General features: G+C 39.3%; 1 protein-coding gene across 3 annotated transcripts in view; it reads right to left on the bottom strand.

Moving 5' to 3' along the window:
• The window catches only part of RECK (reversion inducing cysteine rich protein with kazal motifs), a 205,584-nt gene that overhangs the window by 89,310 nt on the left and 90,158 nt on the right, over window positions 1-26,116 (bottom strand). For all 3 annotated transcript variants that reach the window (XM_072411954.1, XM_072411955.1, XM_072411953.1), the window contains exons 7-8: window positions 24,001-24,034; window positions 21,449-21,646 (exon numbers count right to left, since the gene is read on the bottom strand). In XM_072411954.1, coding sequence (XP_072268055.1) covers window positions 21,449-21,646; window positions 24,001-24,034 — 232 coding nt within the window. The remainder of the gene's footprint in view (window positions 1-21,448; window positions 21,647-24,000; window positions 24,035-26,116) is intronic.

Raw genomic sequence — 26,116 nt, 5'->3', positions numbered from 1 at the left:
AGATCTTGCAATACATCATTGATGAAATGCTGGAAGGTGGCAGGAGCATTACACAGGCCAAATGGCATGACCAATGAATCAAAATGTTCATATCTAGTTCTGAATGCAGTGTTCATTAATCTCCTTGAAATGCGGACAAGGTTATATGCCCCTTAAAGATGGTAAACATCTTGGCTAAGCAGAGCCTTTCTAGCGGTTCAGGAATAAAAGGGAGTGGGTAATGTTTCTTTTTTTTTTTTTTTTTTTTACAGTGGCCTGTTTTAGTTCTCTGTAGTCGGTGCAAGTGTAACAAGGTGGAAGTATTTGTGGGAGTACAAGTTTCAGAAAGAGTTAAAGACACAAAACACCCAGGCACTGCTTAATTAAAAAGTACTTATCTTTATTGTGTAGAATGGTCCAAAACAGCAACAGTCCCAATGGCAAGATTACATGTCTTGGTTTACCCCAGGAAGTGCCTATTTTCATATCATCTAACTTGTAAGAGTCAAGGAGGGAAAATCTGGCATTACATTATGCGTATCCAGAAAATGTCAGCATGTTGGCACTCAAATCTATGATATACATTGTTAACAGTTAATGTATTTTTCGCACTATAAGACACACCCAAGTTTAGAAGAGAAAAACAAGAAAAGAAAATATTCTGAACCAGTACTATACAATGCAGTTCTCTACCCTCCTACATGGAGCATATCCTATCATTACAGACTCCCCCCGTTTAGGGCATTGCCTGCTGTGTCCCCCTGCACCGAGCAGCCCCATGAATGTCTTCTCTACCCTACATGACATATTTGTCTTACCCTGTCCGGTGTGTCCAGTGTCATTACCGCAGCAGTGGCTCTTGTCAGGGCTGTGAGTGATGGCTTGGTTCTGCACGTTGGGCTCCTCTGTCTTGCTGACCATGTCCTCTGTGTTGCTGCTGAATTGTGGTGGAAGGACATAGCCGGCCAACACATACAAACACACGTGGTGCAGCTGTAACCTCTGCCACCCAACCTTCCTGAGCGCAAACTCCTCTTGACAGCGGCCGCTGAAGGTACTGCAGCCGGGGCTAGCTGTGTGGCAATATTCGCTCTATAAGACGCACAGACATTTTCCCCCCACTCTTACGGAGCGAAAAATACGTTATACACTGATCTTACTCAATCAAATCATTACATGACCATTGCTAGCTCATTATGACCGAACCTCCCTATGACATTATACTGTAAAAATTACCAGCAACTGTTTGTAAGATATTTTTTTTTGTATTTTACCAGCTGCTTTCTTTCTCATGACCCATTGGGGCATAAAGGCCAAAATTGTCTCCTTATCAGGTCACTCCCACCAGAACAAGTGTAAGGAGGGCACACAATGATTACAAGGGCACAGACTATACAGTTGACAGATATCCACAACACATGCATTCATTATTTTATGTTTTTGTAGTTAACTTGCTAAAAAAAAGAATCATTTTTAGTGGCTCTCTAGTGGAATGATCAGAAAGACTGATTATTCAGTCCTTCTTTTCAACAAAGAACACAGGTGTTCCTGCAGGGGACATACAGTGTCTTATAAACCTCTTTTTAAATTGCCATTAAGAAATTCTTTAATAATCCTTGAATTCAGGCTCTGAAGATTGTAAATGCGTATTTTCTCCCCTGGTCGTAACCCTATGGGGCAATCATATGAGCAATGAGAAGGTAATTTATCCACATTCTGTCCTGAAATTCTCTGTTTTGAGGAAGAAGCTTGTCATTCTGCTACATATTTTTTCAACAAGTGACTACTCAGTCTTAGCAGAACTCTGCTGGCAATGTTCTTTACAATAATTTGAAGTGAACACTACAGTCCGTGTTCCCCAATTGATGGAGGGATTGAGTGGAAAACCAAGGAATCACCAAAATAATTAGAAATGTGGGTGATTTAATTAACTGAAAGCTGATGGTCTTAAAATCGTCTGGATCAATTTGAAGTTAAAGAGGGACAGTCTCATGGGCGATTAGCCCTGAGATACCAGTAAAACATCAACTGTCTCCATATCAATAGGTAAAGCATTATTTCTTATTTGGATACTATTGCTTTAAATGAATTCTATGTCCATGCAGTTTCCCCCAGCTCCAGAATCTAGCATAGCAGAGCAAAGAATTTCACATCTCTAAAGAATGAGTTTAATAGGGATAACAAAATGGGTCAGATTTTATTTCCTTCCTGCAGTATTAGAGCCTATACGTCCGGCCATATCAGGGCCCAAAGCACCACTATTCAAACATCAGGAATGGTTACTTGGGACCCTAGTCACATGCCAAAATTTCAAGTGCCAAAATTATAGGTCGTCATTCCAGAGCTGGGCACGCTGTCATCTGCATCACCAGGTTCATCTGTGTTGAATACAAAGAGGTCACTCTGCAGACACATCCTTTGCTCCTGGTGGAAGGACAGGCTTCCCCCTGGCTCCATCTTATCCTCCAGGTCACTGGCAGCATTTGTTTGCCCTTGCTGCACTTGGAAGTGCCTTTCATTAACAAATTTCTCTCTAAAGGGACAATTTTTTTGTTTCAAGTCTCTTAATAAAGGTTTGCACAATTTTATCTCTTTTCAAGTTGTAGCAATTCATCTTTGAACAACTTTCTTGTGCTTCTGTGAGCACAATTCCCAGCATTTCTCCTCTCATTAAACTCTGCACAGCTGCAAGTCTTTTTTTCTTCAGCCTTTATCCAAGATTTATTTAGACTTAACCTGGCTAGTGATTTACCCCACTGATGAATCTCCATGGATTGAGAGAAAGCTTTGAGGCATGAATCTCCTTCAGACTCCCCAACAGCAGAATTAGGTCCTAGGTCTCCTCCAGGACTGGGCCGGGGTGTTGTGGAAATGGAACTTGGAGACACCTTCTCGCTGCAAATAGCACACCTGAGAGCTGAACACACCCTCCACAGAGATTGTAAGCTCTATTGGGCCTCCTCCTGTGTCACTGTCTGTACCGGTCTGTTACTTGTAGTGTTGGTGTTCGAAATTCGGGTTGTCCCTGTCTTCGACCTGAAAATGGCGTTTCGAATTCGGACAGACCCGACCTGAAAAACACAGAATTCGACTTTGTGAATTCGTGTTTAAAAATATGTTTAAAAAAAAAAAGGCCAACTCCAGATGAACTCTAAATGGAGTTTCTCCATTGAGAGTTAATCTGAGTTCAGCTCCCAAGGTCCTCGGGCTGTACTTATTATTGGTGGGAACCGCCGTCACAGCTGATTTGAGGCACGCGAGTGCTTCCAGTCAGCTGTGACTGCAGATGAACTCTTAATAGAGTTTCCTTAATTGAGAGTTCACTTGCAGTTCAGTTCCCATGGTTACCGAGCTCTATTTAGGATTCCCAGGGCTGCAAGAATGATTGCAGCTCTGAGAAACCACTGTGATCCCGGGGCACTGGGGGTTAATTAACCTCTAGTGCCCGGAGATCGCAAACAGGAATATTGCCTTGCAGCCCTGGGAATCCTCCTGTTTGTAATGCCCGGGCACTAGAGGATAATTAACCTCTAGTGCCCCGGGATCGCTGTGGAACTGCAGATTAACTCTCAATGGACTTTAGCAACTTTATGTGCTGGGTGGCTAAAAGAAAAGCACATGGTTCCATTATTTCATATTAATCCTAGTCTCTCATTTCTCTTTTCAGAAAGTATCTGGTCAATTTGGATACGTAATTGAATGAAAGTTTAAAGGTCAATAGTTTCTACTCTGGCAAGTTCACTTTTAACTTTTTCAGCAAGTCCTCGGGTGAATTGACTTCTTTTGTAGCTATATTCATGACAGGGCATATACCTTGCCAAAAACTATGCAGTTTGGCTTTGGCAGTAGCACAACGGTTGGGTCATCAAAAACTTGATTCATTGCACAACAAAAGCATCATAATCATTCAGGTTTGCACTGTCCTGCTCCACTAAAGGGAAGGCCCAAGCTAAGGCTTCCTTAATCTGAAGAATCATTATAAACAGTACTTTTTTCTTTTAAAAGCAGCAGATTGCAGCTAAAAGTATATACAGCATTGATTTAGAAATCCTCGATATTAGCTCTGGTCCCCAACTCAGAAAACTGTTCTTAATGAGAAACCACAAACTTTTGCAGCCAATGGGGGCAATAGCAGCAGCTACAGCAGCCTCCATTATTTTTGTCAGAATATTCTGTCACGATCTGGGAACAGGTTTAGAGACCGATAGCTGTGGCAACAAGTGAGTCCACAATGATTAGCACCTTGGGTTCAGTACATAGGAAGATGTAGTTATGCAGGAGAGAGACAGGGGTGTGTTCAGGAACAGTACCAGAGTTAAGCTGCATACACACGTGCAATAATTATCGCTGGAAACGAACGACTTATGACCGTTCCTCCGGTAATGGTTAATAAAAAAAAGTGCACAACAACATTGATGAACGAAAATTGTCGCTGGAAACAACTGACTGGGGGACAATCGTTCACTATCTATTGTGTGTATGGTCGTTCTGGGATCGTGGATGGTTCTGCAGTACACTTTCCCCTTTACATGTATTTTCTTGCATTGTTCAAACGATCATATCTAGCGTGTGTATATTATTGATGGATTATATTTGAACGATCGTATCGTTACAGCATATACAGAATTGTGCACAATACAATCGTTCAAAATAATCGTGCATAATCGTTAGTCATTCATTTTCTAATGACAATTATTGCACGTGTGTACCTAGCTTGAGTATGAAGGTAGATAAGGTTTGAAGACAGTGAACATTAAAAAGTAGTCTGTAATTCCATTGCCAAAGGTCAATAAAGAAAATAGCGAATAGCAGAAAAGGCAATGCAGCAGAAGTAGCAAGGTGAGACAGGAAATCCAGGGCAAGTCCGGTGGAGGAGCAGAGAGTTAATCATAATACAGGGTATCAGTATGATAGACTATTGAATGATTGAATATTGATAAGATCTAAAAAAAATGTAAATGAAATCTCAACTGACTGAGTTTAAGAGGAATATTTAAAAAAAAAATATTCTGTCACATTCGCCGACGGCCATTCAAATTCCTTTACATTTCTTGTTCAGTGCATTGTGGCCAACTGTCAAAAGTATTTGTAAGAATGGTTTTAACACCAGTTTTATCCACATATAATTTCTACCACTGTATCTCTTATTTCTAAAGAAATAAAAGATCTATTGTGAAGTAACTTTTGACCTATATCTTTAGTAATTAATAGCCTAGAGATAACATGTATCAACAATAATTAATTTGGGTTAAACTTGAGGGGAAGGACGACAAAATAAAAAATTATATTGAAAGCCAAAGTACTTCTTTTTTTTTTTTTGGAATTGTTTTTTTTTTTTTTTTTATCTGTGTTTACTTTACTGGTTTGAGAAAGCCTGTTGGTAAGGACACCAAAGCTTTACAAATAAAACTAAATTTTCAATGGGGTGTGAAATAATAATGTTTTATCTGTATTACTTCAATTTACCACGGCAGAATACCTTCTAGATATAAAGCAGACCAATCACCAAAATTTTTACTCTATATGAAAATAGTAGATAAAGGCAAGTGTAATTTTTTTTAATTTAATGCAGCTAGACGCATCTATAGGGAAACAGTTTTACTTACAAAGGAATTTGTATGATTGTTCATCCTAGTCTATTTACACAACTCTACTGCACAGAACTGCTCTGTCTGATGGGAAAAGACACCAGAATGTAATCAGTACATACAGTAGCCATTAAGTAGCACATATAGGCTTTATTCAACCCCTCTCTCCTGAAATGATAAGCTAAATTATCTAAAACTCCTGGCAATTCCCTCCAATCAGCACGTACTTTGCACTGCAGCTCAACTGACTGACTGACTCCTTGTTCTGCTTTTTTTCTAAGTCTAAGCTCCTTTTTCATTGATTCCAATAGGCTAATATAGTCTCAAATGTAGGAAATTATACTACTTACAATTAAAAAAAAATGTTTTATTTTGATATAAAAATAAACACATACCTGCATATATTTTTTTTTGCTAAAATTTATTTTTGCAACAGTAAAAAGCATTTAAAATTCAAACTGCTAGAATAATTATATAAAATGTTCCCTGAATAACAAAAGTAAAAGATTAACAAAAGTGAAGCAAGATACATGTTGTAAAGGGGGTTTCTTTGAAATAACAGTTAATAAAAGTTAAAAACTTACCAACTCTTCTCATTTAAAATAATGTTTAGAAATAGAACACTGTTGTATCTATGCAAATGAAATAAGGACTTAGATACACTGTTAGAGCTGTAAAAATTATACTGTGGTTTATATCCTTAGTTTAGTAAAAGTTTTCAAACCGAGAAACTGGGTTGAAATACTTGCTCAAATGTTATAAAAGCTGAAGACTTAAGATTTATGTATCATTTGTGTATCTTGGATGAAAAAAAATACACAATTTAAAGACACTTCTTACTTGTTCAGTAAAATCAGATGTTTTGTGGTGTTTTTAACACTACAAAAATTATGTAAAAAAAAGTAGATACGATTGGAATTATTGAGTCTGGTTATTGTGTGTGCAGCAGGAGAAGGCAGCATTATTTTGCAGTGATCAAGATGCTTCTTCAATGGAAAAAGGTTACAACTTCTCTAAAAAATCATGACAAGCATTTTTAGGTCCTTGTTAGAGGTTTTTCCAGACGTTTTTGATGCTTGAAATGTGTTCCTCAGTGCTCAGGACAGGAAGTAGTCCTAGGTGACAACAACTGGTGCACCCCTGGACACAGCAGAGCTGATTTTTCTAACCTTTCCATCATGAGGTGTGAGACAAATCAGACACCTCAAATGCAAAGATGAAAGCAGGGATGGATATTATGGATCATTTCTTCTCAACAGAGAAGGAAGCAATGGAAGCTTGGCTTCAACAAAAGGGTTAGTGGGTCATCATAATTTTTGGGGTTTAGTCCTTTGGTGTACTAGCAAGGATTATTTGGAGTCAGATATACTAGTTTTGCTCCAAGGACATTGCATTCGTAGCCCAGATGAGGAACATAGAGCAGCCAGGTGTATGGGTAGCCTAGATAAGGAACAAAGGGCAGCCTGGTGCATTGGCAGCCCAGATGGGGAACAAAGGGCAGCCAGGTGCTCTGATAGGAGAAATGAAGCGCAAAGGGAAGCCAGGTGCATTTGTAGTCTAGATAAGAAACAAAGAGCAGCCTGGTACATTGGTGGCTAGATGAGAAGCAAAGGGCAGCCTAGTGCATTGGTAGGCTGGATGAGAAGCAAGGGGTGGCCAGGAGCACTGCTAGCCAAGATGTGGTTAGAAACGCTGCGTAATATGTTGGCACAATATAAATACTGTTTATTAATATTATTATTATTTTTAATAATATTAATTTGGCCCCCAGGTGCATTGGTAACCCAAATAAGGAACAAAGGGCATCCAGGTGCAGTGGTAGGCTGGATAAGGTGCAAAGAGTAGCCAGGAGCATTGTTAGCCCAGATGTGGTTAAAAAACTGGCAGCGCTGCGTAATATGTTGGCACTATAATAATGCTGTTTATTGTTAATAATAATAAGGCAGCCAGGTGCATTGGTAGCCCAAATGAGGAACAAGGAGCAGTCAGGTACATTGGTTGATTAGATGAGAAGCAAAGGACAGCCAGGTTCATTGGTAGCCCAGATGAGGAACAAAGGGAAGCAGGGTGCATTGGTTGGCTAGATGCAAAGCAAAGAGCAGCAAGCCTGATGTAGTTGGAAAGGCAGCCAGATCAAATTGGTAGCCTTGGTGTGGATAGAAAGGCAGCCAGGTGCATTGCTAGCCCAGATGTGGTTAGAAAGGCAGCCAGGTGCATCGGTGGGCCAGATGAAAAACCAAAAGCAGTCAGGTGCATTTGCAGGCCAGGGTTTGGTGTAATGGTGGTCTGAGGGGGGGGGAGCTTATGGGATACCTAGAAGCCTCTTTATTAAGTGAGTCAGCAGATTTCTGCCCACCAACACCCTGGAAATGAATACTGGCAGTAAAAAGAGTATATTCATTCCCTTTACTGTCACCAGCACACCTTCCTGTTTAAATAAAGCTAATGATAAAAAAATGCAGCCTTTAAAAACATCTAAAAATGTCTGTTTAAGCCCTTGCAGGTATTTGCAAAAGCTATCACTTTTCCAGATGCCTAGCTCTGTAGTAGGCAGTTGGAAACAATAAACGCTGTGTTTTTCTAACGCAGGTTCTAGCTTCTGGATTCTGTTTTTAAGCATCTTGATGACACAATCTGAAGAGTATATGAATTTAGTATCATTTAGATTATGAAATTAACCTCCCTGCTATATTTTATTTATCTTCTCTACTAATAATGAGACATTGGTCTCTTTTCTGTTCAGTAATCCATTCTTGCATCATGTAATTTGCAGGTGATTATACATTTTTTTTCCTGGAAGCACGGGAAGACATAACATTCAAAAACGGAAAGAAAATTGCTGTATGAGCACTAAACGCAAACCGATACTCTAAACATTTTGTATTTTAATGTAATTTTTAAAAAAATATTTATAGTATATTTTATACATTTAGTAATATGCACATTTTTTATTCAGTCAGTAAACTAGTTCCTACATAATACTTTTCTACCAGGTGAAACCAAGGTAAAAAAAAATGCTACATGTCTACAGGACATGTTGGCACAGGTATGTTAAGTCACATGTTTGTTTATAAAAGGCAAAGTTTATACTTATTAAAATACTTTCTGGTTCTTCTCTTTGCCCTTAATATTTATGCTAAATAAATGTTTAAAAGAATGTTTCTTTTTTATTGCATATCTTAAGACTAAGTAAACTTTATGCAAACATCACTGAACCCTTTCTCAGTACTCCTCAGAAAAGTCCTAAGCTCTTACGAGGATTTCCTTGAACATTAAAGTGACCATTAACAATTAAAGTCCATGTCTGTCTAGAGGAGTGGACATTCCGAACTAGGCTGCAGTTGCAGACCACATAACAACCACATTAGACGTTGAGCCACTACACTTTATTGAACTAAAAATAATATAAAAGGTGGGCCGGGGAGTGAAAGGCTAGGAAGGATAAAAAGCTAGATGATGCTGCATATACTCTAATCAGGAAATGACACTGGACTTGCTGCAGCTTCTAATGTAAAAAATGTGCTAAAATAAATTCAGGGGTGCTAGTAAAACTGTGAAAGTCTCATGATAAGGTTAGTTAAATTTTATTGAACAAGTGAGTTCCTTGCAGTTTAGGTCCACCAGTGCTTCTTTTTTCAAAATTAAAGAGCCCCTTACTGTAAACTGAAAATCCACTGAAATACAAGGGCTAGTACATTTACCTCTTTAGAAGCCTGCCTCTCCTTTACCTCTGACTTTTCCTTACTCCCTGCTTAGTCCTGAAGCATTAGAGATAGAAACCAAGGTGTACAGGTGGTACATTGACTTTCCACACTATTGGGTGGTGACTACCAAAGAGAGTAAAGCAGACTGGAATAGAGGAAACGTAGGAGACACAAGCTGCTTGAAAAGTGTATATAATATGTCTTTATTAGCTTGGTAATATTTATTTGTTAAGACAACTGGCCTCAAGAGATATACTATACATATCCACTGAAGAGTATGTAAAACAAACTATGGACTGTTCCTTTTTCTACCATTTAAATTGTTAAATGTGACGCTAAAAGTATTTTGTTAAATTCTTACATTTTGTTCTAAAAGTTAAAAAAAAATACCTAGTAGTTCAAACAGCCCATTCTATTCCATTCAAAACAGCCCTCACCAAAGTGACCAACGACCTCATCAGAGCTAAGTCACAAGGCAAATTTTTCCTCCTCTTTCTCCTAGATCTTTCCTCTGCTTTTGAAACTGTTGATCACCCCCTTCTAATCCAAATCATGCATTTCATTGGTATCAGTGACACTGCTCACTCTTGGTTTGCTTTATACCTGTCTTACCGCTCCTTTCAAGTTTCTTTCAATGGTAATTCGTCCTCACCCGCTCTCCTCCCTGTTGATATTCCCCATGGGTCAGTGTTTGGACCGGTTCTCTTTTCGCTGTACACCTCATCTATCAGTAGTCTTATAGCTTCCTTTGTTTTTCAGTACCATCTGTATGCTGATGATACTCAAATCTATCTGTCCACCTGACTTGTCTCCCTCAGTCCTGGATAAGGTTTCATGCTGCCTGTCAGCCATCTCATCATGGATGTCTGACCGATTCCTGAAACTCAACCTGGATAATACAGAACTCATCTCCCCCCCCCTCAAACGTTACTTGTCCTTCTCCTCAAGCATGTTGTCTTGGTGTCACCTACCAGTCTGTCCTCTCATTTACCCTTCATATTCAGAACATTTCCAGGTCCTGTCACTTTCACCTGCACAACATTTCCAAAATCTGCCCCTACCTGTCCCCAGAGACCACCAAACTCTTGTACACGGTCTTATCATCTCTTTCCTGAACTACTGTAACATCCTTCTCTCTGGTATTTCATTAACTCAACTCTCTCCTCTACAATCTATTATGAATACAGCAGCCAGACTTATTCATCCTTCCCACCACTCCTCTCCTGCTGTTCCTCTTTGTCGTTCTCTTCATTGGCTTCCAATTCACCTTGGAAACAAATTCAAGCTCCTGTGCTCTGCCTTCAAATCTCTCCACAGTTCTTGTCCCACTTACCTTTCTGACCTGGTAAAAAAACTACTCCCAGAGCAGCTCTCTTGGCTCCTCCAATGACCTACTACTGACTTCTTACCCCATAACCTCATCACATGCACAGCTCAAAGACGTTTCTAGAGCTGCCCTGACTCTCTGGAATGGTCTGCCTCATCCTGTTCGGCTTGCTCCTAACTTCTGCTCATTTAAAAGTGCACTCAAGAGGGGCATGTCTGGCCAGCACCCTAGATGGCCGCTTAGTCCGAGGGCTCTGCACCAGCTCCTGCACACCAGGAGCATAACTCTGACCTGCATTAAATCAAACAAAAAATAACTCATCTAGAAGATCATTCTCAGAGAAATAAAATTTAAAGGCATAGCAAAGTCAGTCTCCCAATCAGAATTACCAGGGTATCTTAAGGCCTAGCTTAAACACCTATTACCTATAGCCTCAGGTTATGATCTTTTATATAACAGAACGTATAGAATTCCTAAACCGAATTTTCTTCCGTCTGATACCCCAAGAAATGTGCTGGCTTGCATGCATTTCTTCCATGTGAAAGAAAAATTGATGTCTACAGCAAGGAAACCACCTTTATTACCTGAAATATTTAAGAAAATCGAACTTTTTTTCAGACCTTTCTCAGGCTACACTTCAAGTAAGGAAAAATTTCCTACCTCCTACCAAGGCTCTAAGGCAGGGGTGTGAAACTCTGGCCCGCAACAACCTTTTTTTGGCCCCCAAAGGAATTTTTAATATGAATTGCAGCTGGCCCGCCACTACTGCAATCTGTAATAACAGCAGGCCAGCTGCAATTGATATTAGGCTGCTGTTCTGTAGACGGGAGTGATGCTCTACTACAATTCCCGGCATCATTCCCGTCTATAGATCAGCGGCCATCCTACCTATGCTTGGCCACGCATTTTATAGACGCAGGTAATGCCAGGATTTGTAGTAGCGGCATCACTCTATTCTTTGTCTATTGAACAGCAGCCTATGCGTGGACCCCGCAGAGTTTATACTGACAGGTAAGCCAGAGAATTGTGCCAGAGAATGCAAATGCAGCAATTTATTTGGTTTCACATTGCATTCTCTGGCAAAGTAAAACAATTAGAAAAAACAAACAGAAGAAGCAAGACTACTATACTACTGACAACCATGTAGCTTACACCAAAGTGAAAGTTTTTTCACACTCCAGGATAAACAAAATCCAAAAGACTTACCTTCTGCATAGCCTTTTGTGGTCTTTTTATTTTTTTTTATCATGCAAAAAAATCTAAAAAAAAATTCTTTTTTTCTTTCTCTATTATAGGCTTGTTCCAGATTGAATGTTAAGCAAAACCTCTTTGTTTCCATATGAAAATGTTTTATATCCAATGAGAAGGAAAAACGTCCTCAATTTTTTCAATAAATTTCAAGTTTGGCGACTTGGTCTATGTTTTTAATTTCCGACCTCTGTGTATTTGAGTTTGACACCCCTGCTCTAAGAGAACACAAAATCCCATACAAATGGGGTTTCCCAACGAAATTGATCAAATCCCAAATGGGGAAAACTTTCCCGGTGTCAACTTTGGAAGCAGGTATGAAGTTATTCTCGGAATTCATATAGAATCTTCCCCTCAATGCCAAGCTACATATCTCAGACGTGTGGAAACGGAATGGACATGAACTGTTCTTTCTGTGTGTTTTTTTTCTAATCTCTGTATGGGTTTAACTGGCTCAAAGTTATATGTCATTTGGGGTCACAAAGATTGTGGTGCTCCGTATTGTTTCTCACCCCTCAAGAAGTTACCCGAGCAGAGTTTCTCTGCCCATTTACCTGAATTTTTTTTCAGGATATTTTGACTTGTTTGTTTATTCTTTTTTATATCTTTTTTTTTCTGTTCTTGAATACCAGTCCTCTTTTACCAACATGCATCAAGGTTTAAACTAAATATTGACAAATGCTGTATCCACCACCGATTATTAAGTGACTTTCTAATCCATAATTATGGGGATCAACTTCCAGTCTATTAATGTCCGGGGACTAAATAACCCCTTTAAACCCTCATCGTTTTTAAAGGAAGCTCAATCACATAATGCAGATGTTATTTTCGTGCAAGAATCGCACTTTGCGTAGAGGAAACAACCTGTTTGGAATCCACGCAGATTTCCTTATATATAAGGCTAATGCAGATGTAAAGAAAAGATAAACCACATCGCTAACCCTCGTGGACGCTTTATCATCCTAATATGTCAAATAAATAATATCACCTTCACTTTGGTTAACGTCTACGCACCAAACTCGAAAACAACGTCCTTTTCTCAAAAAATTATTAAATAAAGTTGCATCAATACATCATGGTTCATAAATTTTAGGGAGGCAACCTGAATGCAACTGCTGTTTATGGTATGGACTCTACATCCATACCTAAACGTACACTTCCTCAATTGGCAAATTTTTTTTTTCATCTAATGATCTCTATGATATCTGGAGATGCCATCAGAGGTCAGAAAGAGATTACCCATATTTTTCTATTTCTTACTCATTCTTCTCCAGGATAGACTATTTTTTGACTGATATTTGGTCAATACAAAACATCACTTCATCATCTATTGGAATCCTGGTTGGATCAAGCACCAGTCTGCATTGAATACACTGATTCTTTCATCTCTCTCGACTGTCTCTGGAAATTAAACACCTACATGATGGCTCAACCAAATGTTGCACAACAGATTGAAGAAGTGCAGCGGCTGTTCTTTGACATCAATGATCAGGAGGACACTAATCGCTTTATGTTGTGAAATGCCCATAAGGCATTTATCCGGGGGATTTGCATAACAATTTGTTCATATGAAAGTAAGCAGAGGCTGAAACAAAGCACAGATCTCCTTACCTGTATTAAAATAAATGAGGCTCAAAATAAAAAGTTCCCATCCCAGTCATTAACAAACGCTTTATTAAAAGACAGACTCCAATTGAGATCTCCCCTTTTATTTAATTTTGGAAAAATCCCACCAAAAATTCAAAGCCCAGCAATATCCTCTAAATAACAAAGCGGGTACTTATTTGGCCAACCGCTTTGAAGCACAGAGAACAAATCAAAAATCATGTCTCTAATTGACCCAAATTCACAGAAATGATGTACTAATTCTAAAACTATAGCTAATGCATTTCGTAATTACTACCACTCATTATATAATTTATCCTCCGATGAATCAACATTCTAACCAAATGCAGAAAAAATAAGCTCATTTCTTGATAGGGTACAATTGCCTTCTCTATCCCCTTTGCAAATTGAAGCTCTATCAGCTCCTTTTATGAATCCGGAGATACAATCAAATTACTACCTAATGGCAAATCTCCAGGAGCAGATGGTTTTCCCGAACGAATATTATAAATGTTTTAATTCCCAACTACTACCGCATTTAAAGGAGATCTTTGATTTGGATGCTACTCTGTGTTCTTTTCCTGAAAAAAAAACTTTAGGCAGGGTATAGTCACGATATCTAAGTTAGGTAAGGATACAAAGAACACCAGCAGTTATAGACCCGTCTCCCTCTTGAACACTGATGTGAAGATCTTTGCTAAGCTACTGGCATAGAGGTGGGAAGATATAATTCCCACTCTGGTCAATCCTGACCAGGTGGGGTTTGTAAAGCATAGACAAGCTCCTGATGGTACTAGACGTCTGGTTAACACCTTAAGACATGCTGAGCTCCTCAGACAGCCTTCTCTGCTTCTTTCATTTGACACAGACAAAGGCGTTTGACAGAGTACACTGGGGCTATCTGTCTATGGTTTTAGACAAATTTGGTTTTACAGGTTTTATTAAAACTGCCATCATGTCTCTTTACTCTCTCAGGGGCTATCTTATCAGCTTTCTCAATTACAAATGGTACTCTTCAGTGATGCCCTCTATCTCCAGTAATTTTTGTATTACTTCCAGAACCCCTAGCAGGGTACATACGTACTAGTACTAATGTTAAAGGTATCAAAATTCATGATATCCAAGATATTCTAGATTCTTTTAGTGAGGTTTCCTACTATAAAGTTAATGCTTTCAAATCTCAACTACTAGTTATTCACATACCAGCATATCTTAAACTAGCATATCTTAAATTAAATCTTCATTTCCAAACATTTAGGAAACCAAAGCTAAAAAGTTTTGAGAATCCTTATTCCAACTCATACTGCACACTTGTTTCAGGCTAACTTTTCTAATCTAATAACAATATTGCCTAGAGAACTGGACCAATATAAAAGAACAGAATTAACCATGGCAAGAAGAGTGGAGACTGTTAAAATGTAATGTTGCGAAAAATTTTATATTTTTTTTACACTATTGTGATACCATTACCAAAGTACCTAATATCTTTACAGAATGCAATCATGTCTTTTATTTGGAATAATAAAAGCCCAAGATGTGCTTTGAAAATACTTACTCGCCACAAGACATATAGTGGAATGTGGATTCCAAATTTACAACATAATTACGCTGCCTCAGGATTGTCCCAAATATTTTATTAGTGGCATCCCTCTCCACACAAACTGTGGGCACAGATGGAAAAACACATATTCTCAACCTCTGACATGAAGCAACTACTTATAGCTAATAAATTGGGACTTAACTTGTCAATTTCTCAATATCCCACTATCCAAGCTACATTTAAAATATGGTCAGTCTCTGCCTTGTCACTACCAAGGACACATCCGCGTTTAACAATTTATCCTGACCTTCCAATTCCAGAAGTGTTTGTTCCGCAACTTGTTTTATCACATTGGGTATCTTGCCGTATCCTTGAAGAGTTATATTTACCACAAATATTCTTAAATCTTTTTCTTCATTAAAAAGATGGTATAATTGACAAACAATGAATATTTCACCTACTTGAGAATTAAACATTTTAATAAAATGACTCCACTAAAAGCAGAAAATCACATAGATGCAACATTAAGCACATGTTTTCAACAAACGCCTACACAACGGAAAACTATATAAAAATTCTACAGTATACTTAGGAAAAATGTGGAATTATCTTTTTCTACTAATATGCAAAAATCGTTCAAAGAGCTTGATAAACAAATTTACTCCTATTCTTGGTCTAGATCCCTTAGGGACACTTACAAAGCCACCAGATGTGAGAATCATTGGGATCTTTATCAGCATATTGTGTAATCATTGGTATCTCACTCCTTATGAATTATCAACATTTTTTTGCTAATCATTCTGCCTGTTGCTGGGGAAATTTTGGAGCAATTGGTTCACTTTCAAATTCTTACACACATTTCACCCTCTAAAGAGTTAGCACTTTTACATTTAAATATCGAACAGTTCCCAAACACAGTTAGGACAATTGTTAGCCATATACTTTTGTTAGCAAAAGTACACATTACCAGATTGTGGAAAGATACTCTTATCCCAAATCATATAGATGTGATTCCTGATTTAAATCTCTGTTGTGCATATGAGAAACTATTAGCCATAGTGAACACATCATATGAAAATTTTCTTGGTAAATGGGATATTTGGTTACAACATCCACTCTATAATATCCAACGCTAACTGCCTATTATGTCATGCTGGTACAACATTGATGTGTCTATTTCGACTTGTTTTATTAGACTGGTACTGGACAACCTATCTAGTTCTTTTTCCCATTCTAATTTTATTTTTTTATTGTATTTTTTTTTTTTTGTTTCATGTACATTCCTTTCCCCTTCTAAGTTTATTTGTTCTGTAATTATTACAACAAAAACGTTTCAATAACGACTAATTGAACACTAAAAGAGCACTTTTTTCAAACTTCCTCCCACCACTCCATATCTCCCCTCCTATTGTGTGTTACTCCCCCTACCTTCTAGATTGTAAGCTCTTTGAGGCAGAGTCCTTTCCTCCTCCTGTGTCACTGTCTGTATCTGTCTGTCATTTGCAACCCCTATTTATCGTACAGCGATGCGTAATATGTTGAATATATGTCTTAATATAAATCTTGTTTAATAATATTAATAGTAATAGTAATGAAATTTGAAATTACAAATGCCCTGTGCCACTTTCATAAGTCTTGTGTCACAATAAATTTAAATTCGCCTAGTTGGTATATTGTGCCTGCAAAAGGATTACTGTACTCAGGGTAGGACATTATAAAGTATATCAAAACAATTTGTAGAGCTGACATTTAGGTAAAGGAAAGACCGGGGGTGTGGCTAAGCCGTTGCGCGGGTAGGCAGCGCAGAGATACCGCTTCCGCACCGGCTACGTTCTAACTCAGGCAGCACCGGCTTGTTCTACTGCAACTCTGCATCAATGGGCAGGAAACACCAGCGGGACACCGCTGCTACACCCGGCGGGTCCTGTGCACGGAATATTGGCCAGTATTTTCCAGCCACACCGCTGGAGAGACAAAGGAGGAATGGGGGCAAGATGGCGCCCGGCCCTGCACGTGGTCACTCCCTCTCCCCTGCACATGGAGACACGGAGCAGAGGGAGCTGGAAAAGAGAGGAAGAGTTCCCTGAGTTACCCAAAGCCTTTGGAGGACAGGTGGCCAATTTATCAGGACCCATGACAGATTCTCCTGCTCATCAGGCTCATAGCCCAGGAAGGCTCCAGGACAAGATGGCAGCTCCAGATCATAAGGTGAGCTTCCTGCATCCTGCTCCTTCCCCTGCTATCTCTGACAGGCCTCCCCAGCTCTATCAAAGCCCCTCTCCAGCTCAACAAGGCTCAGAGTGGCATAGTGGCCCCTACCTGCACAATATACCCACTATTGTTTACTTTGGGAACTTTAAGAAAAGTTTGGTGGACGCTCTCCGCTCAGAAATTGCCACTCTTAAACATGATATGACACAGCGTATTGAGGATGCAGAAAAGGCCACTGATGACCTTAGGTCCCATGTATCCAACCATGCCTCTACCTTAAAGGACCAATCCCCTTTATTGGAGCAGCTCTTTGTTCACCAGGATGATATGGAAAATAGAAGTAGGCATAATAATGTACGGATCAGGGGTCTGCCAGAGTCGGTTCAAACTAAGGATCTTTATGGTGCTGCTTTGGCCATATTCAATGCTATACTGGAGAAGTCTAAGGACCCGCCTCTGGAAATGGACGGCATACACAGAGCCATTGGCCCAAAATCGCCAGACCCAAGACGCCCGAGAGATGTGATCTGCCGCCTTCATGCCAACAAAGTCAAAGATGAGATCATGAGACGTGCCCCGGACCAGGATAACATCCTCTTCAACAACACCCAGGTGATGGATTTATCACACCGCACTTTAGCGCAGCACAGATCCCCAAGGCCTTCACTGGAAGTACTGCAAGCTCAAAATATCCGCTATAGGTAGGGGTTCCCCTTCCAACTGGTGGCATTTAGGAACGGTCGCTCAGCTACGTTAAGATCTTTGGATGACCTTCCTGATATTTTGGATACCTTTAATCTCACAAAGATTGATATTCCAGATTGGTCAATCTTGCTTCCCAAAGTCCCTAATCCGCCAGTGAACCCATGGCAACTCTTATCCCAGATGCTCGCCGCTGACTGCGACAAGATGGGTGAGACCTTACCAACTGCAAATATTTTTGGAATTTTTACTTGTTGGGTTTTTTTTTTTTCTTCTTTTTTTTCTCACCCACTGGCCTACTGTATGGTTTTTGTCCATATGCAGATGGGTCTGTTGACCCGGTTTTCTACACTTTAATGCCTTGATGCTTTGTATGATATGTCTCCTAATGATATGTTTATATTGGAAGTTTCCTAATGTTTATGCCCATGCCTACAGTTTACATATGTCTTTTTGCTATTTCAGTGCTGTGAGTGAGGGGATCTAGCCAATCCCCCACCCCCAGAGACACAAGCTGTATATTTGCCAGTGCCCCTGTGTTCATATTGGTTTTACTGGGTGTAAATGTAGCTGGAGAGGGAGCCCCACCAGTGGACTCCACCAGGGCTGGTTCAAGAGGTACTCTCAGAGGGGGTAAATGGCTCAGGAAATGCCTGCCTAACACCTAGATGCCTGGCGCATTATTAACCCCAGTAAATAGGACTATACATTCTTTTCACACCCTCACCTGACTTATTCCAGAAATGATCATTTCTGGGTAAGACAAGCTGACCTGCATAGAATTAAAGGTTGTAAGATTGGGGAAATGTTTCTTTCTGATCACTCCCCAGTGCTCCTAGATATCCGGCTCATGAAAACTTGGCCTAAGTTTTGGAACTGGAAACTTAACGAAAACCTCCTAAAGGATTTGGTGGTGACAAAAGAGACTGAAAGAGATAATTTAATTACTTTGCCGAAAACATCAAACAGAACAGTAGTCCCGTAATAGTCTGAGAAGCCCACAGGGCTGTCATTAGGGGCCATCTTAATAAACACGGAGCTAGACTTAAGAAGGCTAGGCAGCAAGAAATTTTGAACTTACTCACTAGTATCAGGGAACTAGAAAAAGTGCATAAGAGAGACCCCACGACGGAACTGACCCATAAGTTGATCTCTCTGAAGTCTCAATTATCGACTCTGTGCCTTGATAAGGCCAAAGCTAGCACGCTGCAGATGATCCTACTATGAATATGGGAACAAATGCAGTTTTGCAGTTGTGCCCCAGCAATTGCATGTACTCCTCCGGGTAAGACTCCAGGACCAGAAGGTTTCTCTTTACCTTACTACAGGCGGTTTGGGGAGATACTGGTACCCCATATGGTAAATACTTTTAATGCTATCTCAGGAGGGGCGCTATGTTTCCAGATTTTTTGAGGGCACACATCACAGTCATTTCAAAAGAGGGTAAGGACCAGGCGAAGTATCCCAGTTACAGACTTATTTCTCTTCATAACCAGGACCTGAAACTGTTCACTAAAATTCTAGCTTTCAGGTTGCAAAAGGTCATCAGAATACTGATCCACACTGATCAAGTGGGCCTGTTCCACTGAGAGAAGCTAGGGACAATACAATTAAGGCCCTTAACTGGATCCATCTGGCCTCCATGTACTCTTCACCTGTAGTCCTGCTTTCAACAGATGCAGAGAAGGCTTTTGACAGAGTGGATTGGATGTTTATGGATCAAACCCTATTACATATTGGATTGGGACCGAAAATGTTGGCTTGGATTAGATCTATCTACTCCTGTCGGCAGCAGTTAGGGTTAATGGTGCAATCTCAGAATACTTTCCAATATCAAATGGTACTTGTCAGGGTTGCCCACTCTCCCCTTTCATAGTCATTTTGACTTTAGATTAAAATTAGAAGGTACTACTCGTTTAAATGGGCCTCGGGAAACCTCCGATATTTGGGAGTCTTTCTAGCAATAAAATTATCAGAAATTTTTAACTTGAATTTCTCCCCCCTCCTTCAGCGGGTGATCTCAGATTTGGTGAAATGGAGAGGGCTGACTATATCATGGTTTGGAAGAATACAAGTGCTCAAAATGAATGTACTGCCTAGGTGTTTTTACCTATTCCAGCCCCTACCGATTTTGGATACCCAGGTCATTTTTTAACAAGACAAATACAGCATTCTTTCAATATATCTGGGGCAATTGTAGACCCTAGTTGAATCGCAACCTACTATTCCAACCCAAAACAGTGGGTGGTTTGGGGGTCCCTAATATATATAATTATTACATGGCTGCCCACTTAGTGAGGGCAGTAGATTGGGCCAGACATGGCCTCTCTAAGCAATGGGTGGGGCTAGAACAGTTGGCCGGAGGTCAAAGCTTATCCTCGGCTCCATAGTTTGCAAGCAACTTAACTGGGAAGCTTAGACAACATCCATTGATAGGCACCACCTTGAAGGTGTGCTCCAAACTGTTCCCCCTCCCCCACGTAGCTCCGTCCCCTTCCCCACTATATCTGGTGCTGGAAAATCTGTTTGCCGACACTCTTTTTGCTAATCTTAAGGACTTGGGATATTATAGGGCAGTGATCTTTCTTCAGGGCGACTCATGGATGCGGTTGTCAGATCTGGCTTGCTTGGGGGAATCAAGGCCCATTGGATTTTGGAGAGCGAGACAAGTGGCTCATTTTCTGCACTCCTTACCACAGAGCAATGAGTTTGGCAGGCGGCTCACTCCATTTGAAGTGTTATATTCGGGTACGGGAACAGACAGACATGTTCTTTGGAATCTATATGCTATGCTCAATTCCCCACCTAATGATAACCCTCCCCCTTATATGGTAACGTGGTAAAGAGAGCTTAATCTTACACTGGATGCAGAGCAGCGACAGAAGGTGATCTGGCCTACCCACCACACCTCTGTTAGTAGTAGGTTTCAGGAGCTTAATTACAAAATCCTGTCCAGATGGTACCGCACTCCTGTTTAGCTACATAGATTCTTTCCCGCAGTATCAGACAAATGTTGGCGGTGTGAAGTAGGAGAAGGTACGCTTCTACACATTTTTTGGTCATGCCTGATCCTGCAACCCTTCTGGAGCAAGGTCAAAGATATTGTACGGAAATTCACCGACTACCCTTTGCCTGAGGATCCCTCATTTTTTCTGCTCCATCATAGCCCCCTCTCTCTCCGCTTTCATAAAACATCAGTGGTGAGCCACTTGCTGAATACAGCAAAACTTTGCATTCCAACAAATTGGAGATCGAATACCTGTCCCTCAGTTACCCAGTGGTTTAAAAATTTGAGCACCTGAAATTTAGCACCTAGTTTTATTGGAAGGATTTCCTCAGAATTTATAAGCTGTATGTCTTCAGGAGTATGTTTCTGTACTGTTTATTGTTATATTTGAGGTGTGTATATGTTTTTTGATGCACTTTATGGTTTTATATGTACCTACCTGTTGTGCTGGGATTTGAAGTGTTTTGTTTAATTTGTTTGTTAAAGAACAAAAATAAATTTAAAAAGTTATAAAAAAGAAAGGAAAGACCAACTTACTGTCAACAGGGTTTCTCATTGGATAAGACTGAGTGTAGTTGTTAACACATTGCACTAACTGAGGGCTGATGGAAGCACAGAAGTTTTCCACTGCTTTGATCTGTGATGGCCCTGGTGATGAATCTGTTCGAAATATGGCTTGACAGTACTCGCGGCAGTTGGTATTTCGGCCGGCATAGCTGCAGCACACAGATCCCACTAAAAAGAAAAAGCATGAGCTCAAAATTAGTTGATTTGATAACGTTATATAAAAGACATTCCATAGATTTATTTGTGACATCTTAAGACAAAATAATGCTACTGTTGCCTATTAAATTATATTGTTCCTTTTAGAAATTGTGATTACTAAACAAAATTCAAAAGTTGTGCTGCTTGGTAAGTTTGTCAGCCCTACAATACCTTTGCACTAGTTTTCAAATCTAATAGGCAAATGACCTAGCTTTTTCAATGCATGCTTGAAAATAAAGGAAAACATAAAAAAAACAAAGTAACAAGAACAGAAATGTTTTAATTACATACTTCAAGTACACCTTGGTCATTCTTCTCATGTTTTCTTGAAGGTGGAACTAAAAATTTCTATCTAGGCAGGTTCTTTATTGCAGAAGTGACAGGAAATATCCCTTCTGCAATAAAATAATCTTACCTACCTGATCGCATTTATTCAAATACACCAACATGGTGCCATTTGATCATAGGTGCCACTATTTTCTTCTCCTCCTGGTTTTGATCTTCAGTCATCTTGATTGCTCAGGTTGGGATGACTTTACTTCTGTGCAGATGCATGGGAATTTAGTAAGGCTTGGCAGCCACTTGGGAAGCCAGGTCTTGCTGGGTATGAGCAGCTCAGTGATTTTTGACAGAAGAGGATGGCGATCAGGCAGGTAAGTATGTTTTACTTTAGTAGGGATATTGCTTGTCTCTTTCTGCAATAAATCCCTGTCTAGTTACAAATTTTATAAACAGAACTTTAGATGATATTGTGTACTGCATAACTTGGGGAATGTATTTGTGTATGGAAGTGGGATTGTATGATTTATGGCAAGTCAACAATTAAAAAGGTAATACACGTGCTATTTGAAAACATATAGCTCATTATCTAGGATAGATCTGATATTGGGAAATGTAGAAATGATGCTCTGGGTTCATTTGAATAATATACAGGCTAGAGAAGTGTTTCTTGACCAGAATTCCAATGAACCCCCCGGGGTTCCTTCAGAGGTTGCTAGGAGTTCCTTGAGCAATGAGTAGTTTGCAACTCTCAGGTAAGTTTAACAGATACTAATGGTGTTTTTTTGTTTTTTGGCCTGTTGACCCTATCTGTAAGGGTGACATTCTACTACATGCCTAAATGGTAAAGGGGACATGTCACTTTACTAAATATCTATTGTTATTTGAGAATATGTGGTAGAAAAGAATATTTAGCAAATTCAGTCTTTCTAATATTTTTCAATGTTAAAATGTAATTGGGAATGGTCAGAGTGCTAACTGGAAGTTTATGATATTATTGGAACATCACATAATATTCTTGCAGAACGATCGTGTTCCCTGGTGGGCGCCCCCTCTGCTGTCTTCCTCTGTGTGTGTGCCATTGCCCAAAATGAAAGAATTGCACAAGACCTTCTGATTTGTTGTATTGGTAGGAATTATAAAATTTTTAATTTTTGTATTTTTTTATTCTTTTTGTAAAAACATGTACAGTCACAAATTATGTTGACTGTTTTCTTTTTCACTGAGGTAAAACTTAGGTCTCAAATTAAACTCCTGAAGAAGTGAACTGATATGCGCATCAAGTGAAAACAATTGTAACAATACTTAAAAGTTTCTTCTTTATGTTAGACATGTTATGTTTTTATTGTATTTATTTTGTTGTTCTTAGGATTATTACTGTTAAAAATCTTTATAAATCATCTAGAGTTTGGCATTAAAAGTGACATTTCAGTGTTTGCAAATGACACCAAACTATTTAGTTGAATAAAATCAATACATATGTTTATAATCTACAAGATCACCTGGATGCACTGTTTGATTGGGAGGCAAAGTGGCAAGTAACATAATAATATTAATAATTTAAATATTAATAGTGAAGCTATGCACTTAGAGGCCAACAACATGCATGGTTCATACTATCTACGAGGATTCATTTGGTCAGATACATTTTTGTCAAAAATGGAAAAAGATTTGGGTGTTTTGGCAGATCGTAGGCTTAATAAAAGCATTCAAGGTCTTTTTTCACCTTATTTTTTTATCCAGGTGATTATTTCCAGAAGGATCAAAAAATAAGGGGAAAAATCAAACAACATTTGAATCGTTACATAAAAAATGTCCTGGAACAGAGAAATTTGGAACATGACAAAGATTCTAACCCTCTCTAAGGTTAGAAATTATGTTTTGGTGGCCCCTTCAATAGAGGGCTTGGAAATTATTTTTTATTATAGATATTATTCTATACTATAGAAATAGAAAATATATTTTATTTTCTCTACATTAGCTGCAAACAAATGATAAGCATAGTTAAAAAAAAACAATATATTAGAAAGAAAATGCATACTTACTTTCATTTCTGTTGACGCAGCTAATAAGTGCACTCTAAAAGTAAAGAGAGAATTTTACTAACTTTATCTGTTTAATATTCCTAAATCTTAAAACTGATCTTTCACACACACACACACACACACACTTAATAAAACAGGACACATGAAGTGCCTATGGACATTAAATGCCATCTGCAAATATATAAAGCTCAGCTCCGCCTGCACCCCCATTACCAGATCCAAGTATTGCTAGTAAATGGCAGTTAGTATTCCCCCCACCACAATAAATGGTGGTCTATGAAACTTGGAATACCCACCTAATCATTTGCGGTCACTTACACTGGGAACCCTATCCCCTACTCATGTCATAAACTGTGGCTAAAAGGGGGGCCTTGCATAGCAATCGTTAATAAAAAAAAGCAGGAACCCCTGGTCAGTGACAGGTAAAAATGTCCAGGCATAGCACTTATGTCACCGTGAAACAATCCAGCTTACAGTATCCATGTCAAAGGAAAAAAACTTTTATAGTGTAGGTGGGAGGAGAAATCCCCCACCACCACCATTGCTAGTGCCTGTGTGTGGAAGAATTCTCCCAACAGCCAGTATTGGGGGAGAGGAGTTCCCCCTACTGTCTGTCAGTGGGAGGAGGAGTTAGCCTATGTACACACGTCAGATGATTCTCGTCTGAATATTGCTTCAGGGCTAATATTGGACAAGAATCTTATGTGTGTACAGCAGCTGTCCAAAGTCATTCATGGATCAGCCCTGACAGATCCACAAAAAACGACCATAATGCAGAACAGTGCTTTTGTGTACATAGCCTTAGTATCTGATAGCCAGTTAGCCTAATTGGGGCCTACAAGGGGATGTATCTTATCGTCTTACATCAAACTCACTGCCTCTTTGCTAGTCATAATGGTAAAATCCGAAGATATTAGGCAAGCACCTGGATTCAAGATCAAACTGTTTGGCCATAATGACAATTTCTATGTTTAGAGGAAAAAAGGAGTAAGGCTTGCAAGCCAACGAACAACATGCCAGCCATCAAGCATGGAGATGGAAGCCTTATGCTGTGAGGGAGCTTTGCTGCATTAAGGACTGGTGCACATCCCAAAATAGTTACCATTATGAGAAACAAACATTACACAGGTCAACAAAAAATTAGTTTTGATAATCATCAGAAACCAAAGCAAACTTTTCTAAATCAGTTTTTAGAGCAGATTTCAGATCTGTTTTTCCCTAACACGTACAGTTACTGAGTTATGAGTACTATTATACATAACATTGTACATGCATGTATTTTGTACTAAAATGTAAGCCTCATTGAAGTGAATGTTAATACATCTTTACTGTGGAGTAAAATAAGGCACACTGTGGTATAGATCCACTTAACGGTGTCAGTCAGGTACCATTGTTTCTTCAGAAATGCTTAGAGTATGATTTTCTTGTGTACTCTTTGTCTGGATTGTCATGGTACAGCATCCAGCAGTAGTCAACCATCATACTTTCATTCCAGAAACCTTGGTAGCAGTGCTCCATTAACTGAATGTCCTGGTGAAAACATTCTCCTTGTTTGTCACTCACCATACCAATATTTTCTGGGAAGAATTCTAGATGTGAGTGCAAGAAATGTCTTTTTAATGACATGCGACAACCAAGTTTCTGGTATGAATCAAGCAGATTTTGAACTCCTTCCTTGTACAGTATGCAGGACACTGATAGTTGCCCAGGAAATTTTCACACAGCCACTTGAAAGCATGCCAAGCTTCTAGCTCAGCTGCTGAGAGAGATTGTTTGAAAACATCATCCTTCAAAACAGACTTGATCTGTGGCCCTATAAATATCCCTTCCTTCATTTTTGCAGTGTTTATATTGGAAACTTCTCAACAAGATACTGAAAACCCATGGAGTTTGATTTACCCATGGCCTTTACAAGTTTCTATGCGGCAGAAACTTGCTTGTTCTGGGCTTATAGGTATCTCTTGGTAGCTGTTAAAAGCAAAATCTATATACTTATTCTTACTTATTCTTCCTATATAGTTATCAAAAATCTGCTCACCTTCAATTATAGAAAAAGGCCTTGAGCCTCTTTGAAAAGAGAACAACATCATGGCCTTGGCTAATCATAAACTGCTGT

This window comes from Pyxicephalus adspersus, chromosome 5 (genome assembly GCF_032062135.1).
Source record: "Pyxicephalus adspersus chromosome 5, UCB_Pads_2.0, whole genome shotgun sequence".
Taxonomy (NCBI): domain Eukaryota; kingdom Metazoa; phylum Chordata; class Amphibia; order Anura; family Pyxicephalidae; genus Pyxicephalus; species Pyxicephalus adspersus.
This window is presented reverse-complemented; position numbering and strand designations above follow the sequence as displayed.